Source organism: Vitis riparia, chromosome 18 (assembly GCF_004353265.1).
Source record: "Vitis riparia cultivar Riparia Gloire de Montpellier isolate 1030 chromosome 18, EGFV_Vit.rip_1.0, whole genome shotgun sequence".
Taxonomy (NCBI): Eukaryota; Viridiplantae; Streptophyta; class Magnoliopsida; order Vitales; family Vitaceae; genus Vitis; species Vitis riparia.
Window position 1 is genome coordinate 27,338,593 of NC_048448.1, and position 3,779 is coordinate 27,342,371.

Consider the following 3,779-nt stretch of genomic DNA (forward strand, 5'->3'; position numbering starts at 1 on the left):
AAAAAGGAGTTGAAAAGTAATCAAATCACTAAAAAACATATTTGGAGTTCTTTCAGTGTGGGTTAGGCTCAATTTGTGCCCATGCAATGGAAATGGGTGATTTTTTTATTTTCCTTTTCCTTTATCTTGGTGTAGATCTTGTGATATTGTTATTAAATAGAAGGTAAAAATATAAATTATGTATAAATTATTTTAACTTTAGGAAAAAACGTTTATTTTAATTTAAAATAAATAAATAAAAAAGAACCAACTTTATCTCAACTGTATAAGACTTCATAAAAATTATCTTATTTGTAAAATATTTTTAGATGTAAAAGTAAAAAAAAGTAAACAAACCATTTCATGACCTTTTTTATAAGTATCCATTTAGATCATAGTCTAATTTTAAAATAGAAGAATAAGTCAATTACTCTAAACTATATCATTTATAATTTTTTTAATTATTAATATGATACCTAACCTTCTACGGAATTTGAATAAAATATGGATAAGTCAAAAAGTTGTCAAATCAAGATAATTTTAAACTATGCCATTTCAAACTTTTCTAATACAACATCATATTTTAAAGAAATTGGAATGGCCAAAAGTTGTCAAATCAAGATATATCTATTGTGGACATGGCATTGGGAGGCATCTTAACATTGCATTTATTGAACATAAAATAAATCATGAAAGCTGAATAATATAAATATTCAATGAAATCTTTGGCATGTTATTTCTTTGCAGCTTCAACATGGTGGCATGTCAGATGGAGGAGGCAGCATTTGAGCTTTTGGGTGTTTACCATTTTTCACTATGAACGCAGTTGCCATGGCCCAAGTCAAATGGTCTTCTATATGGCAGTGCATGAACCACACTCCTGCAATAGAGAAAATACACAACATTACACCTAACTTAATTATAATATTAAGAAAAATTATTTCCTTGGCATGCAGGTTGGCAGTTTCAAGGGTTTTTTTTATTTTATTTTATTTTTTAATAGAGGACATGAGTGCTTGCAACATACCAGGGTTGGAGGCCTCGAATCTAATTGCAACCCAACCATTCTTAGGAACAGAGATGGTATTCTGATGGGGAGGATCCACCAGATTGTAGCGCATAGGATCCCTATTTTCATCGAAATTCCCAAATCCCCATCCAACAACATAGAAACTGTGTCCATGGAGATGCATGGGGTGGATTGCCCCTCCGACCAAGTTTGTCCCTTGAAAAACAATCTCCACTGTGGAGTTATACTCAAGTACCCTTACTTCTGTTCCGGTGCTCGGCAACTGATAGAGTAATGGAAGATAATCGGCTGTAAAATCAAACACCACTGGTGGAACGCTAGGAAATTTATCTTCATATACACCACTAATGTTATAATAGTAAGCTTCCAGTATGTCAATTGTAGGGGTATGGAAGCTTATGTTGTTTATACTTGCGGCGGACCGCGTCCCATTTGGCCCTGAACATGAATCATTGACGCATGGATACGAGTTTAAAGAAACAGTGTAAATCAATTTAGTGCTCGTGCTCAATGGGACATTGCAAGGATGTTCCGCATCTGCTAAGCTTCGGAGGCTAGCCATGACCTGAATCGATGCATTTGTGTCATTGTATGCAGGTAAATGAGGCAAGAAGGGAGGTGAAGATGGAGTGTAGTATCCCCTGTACTGTACAATAGCTGTGGTGGTTGTGTTATCATAAATATTACGACCTGTTGGGGCAAGGGAAAAAGTTATAGCCGCCATGTAATAGTGATCCGGGCATTGGTTAGCTTCTAGTAAGACATCGAAGGTTTGGCCAGGAAATATTGTGATATAATCTTGTGTCAATGGTTTCGTGTAGCTACCATCTGTTCCAACCACTGTCATTTTATGCTTGGCAATAGAGAAAAAGAGAGCCTCGTGCAAGGCAGCATTGATTATACGAAGTAGATAGGTCTTTCCATGATCCACCGTTAGCTTGAATGTGCCTGCAATTAGAAAGGGAAAGTTGTATACTTATTACTAGCCAAAAGAAAAAGAAAAAGTTTCCATGAGGATCCACCAATTATGAAGTGATTGATTGATTAGGGGTGTAAATTTGGCTCCATAGTTCAAAATTATATTTGGACTAGCCTTTTCTCATGTGTTAAATCATGACTCTACCATCCTCATAGCTATATTCCTCTTTCTTAGCATTAAGCTTTAAATATGTTGATGTTAATAAGAAAAAGTAATATGGCCAACATACAAGAAAATGAAATCATGTACAATTTAAAAATGGGAAGTTAAACTTAAATTGTACTTGATTTTGAGCATGGAAGTAGATCACCGGGTTGTCCATTTATCAATAAAGAATCAGAGGCATTGGCGTCAGCTCCACTTGCAAGCACTTCATCTCGAATCGCATTCACATCAATCTTCCACCATTGTCCTGCATTTCAACAACTCCAATAATTTTAGATTTTGCTTTGCTGGTTAATTCATAATATGTAAATTAACATTTAAAACTAACAACACTTATACCTAATATGATGAGAACTTCTGCATTAGGTTTATGAAAAGGATACATGGTTTCCTTCTTGGGATAAACAATTATAGCTCCATGAACGGTGGCTCGGGTCCAATCACTGTGAGCATGCCACCATAAAGTGCCTTCCTCGGAGGAAAGGATGATTTTCTGACTAAACTTTGACCCTGGCTGAATTGGGCATTGTGTGATATACTCGGGACCATCTGTCCATGGATATCTAGGCATGTTCACCCCATGCCTGCAAAACAATAACTATACATTAAAACTAGTACTTATTTTTGAACTAACAAAAGATGGCATGCAACAACATATTATCATAGTAACAAGCGGCATCAATTGTATTTCAATGGAACTAAAGCAAATAACCCTAAAGTATTGTTTTAAATTTGACTTTATTTGCAAAGCAATATATTGCAGCCCCCTCTTAGAAATAAAAGAATGCATGCCATGTAGGCATGTTGTCATCGCTCTTTCTCTGAGACACGCTTAAGACCTACCAATGAATGGTGAGATTTTCTTTTCCCCTATTATAAACGTCAACAACGATAGTCTCTCCTTTCATAGCATATATAGTTGGTCCCGGAAATTGTCCATTTACTGTTAAGATGTCCTTGGTGCTACAAAGCCTTGTATATGAAGCTTCCCTCACCTGCAACCAATTAAAAGTTAACCACCAACCTCATTCCAAAAGAAATATTACATGCATGAATAATTGCATTGATCCATTCATGCAAGTGTATAACCACTTAAAATTGATAGCATGCATGAGTGACTCAATGGCACCGGGGTAAGGGGTCCTACGATGGAAAATGAGAGTCATACTGCTCCCTAAATAATATGATCAGAAGGTGACGTTAAGGCCAGAATCATATATAGTATTTACCACAAAAGTATGCCGACGGGTTGAAGCTTGGCAATGGATGCCACCACCAAAAAGTTGAAATACTAAAATTTGTAAGAGGAAAACCTTCATGATCAGCGACATCTTCTTTGGAATAAAAGCCTCTTTATCTTTTCCTAAGCACAACTCCTTCAATTTTCTTACTACTTTTGCTGTATGTCTTTCATATGTGATTCATTATATAGTCATGATAATTCTCTCGGGATACAGTACTTCCTCTCCACGAGTCAATATAAGAGGAAGTGATTTGAATGTGTATTGGTTTTTAATGTTCTTTGACCACTTCAATGAGCAGGACCACTATATATAATAATGATATTTGATCACTTACCTAATTAAAATAAACCAAATGCGTGAAGAAAGCTAACAATTGTGTAAG

At 35.7% G+C, this 3,779-nt stretch overlaps 1 protein-coding gene across 1 annotated transcript; it reads right to left on the reverse strand.

Annotated features, from left to right (window-relative positions):
* Positions 1 to 560: 560 nt before the first annotated feature.
* On the reverse strand, positions 561 to 3,535 carry LOC117906457 (laccase-15-like). Its single transcript, XM_034819478.1, has 6 exons — positions 3,383 to 3,535; positions 2,997 to 3,148; positions 2,493 to 2,737; positions 2,272 to 2,400; positions 1,007 to 1,957; positions 561 to 859 (listed from the first exon to the last, which is right to left on the reverse strand). Exons 1-6 carry the CDS (start codon positions 3,482 to 3,484, stop codon positions 729 to 731), a joined length of 1,710 nt encoding a protein of 569 aa, XP_034675369.1. The 5' UTR covers positions 3,485 to 3,535; the 3' UTR covers positions 561 to 728.
* Between the last annotated feature and the right edge of the window lie 244 nt (positions 3,536 to 3,779).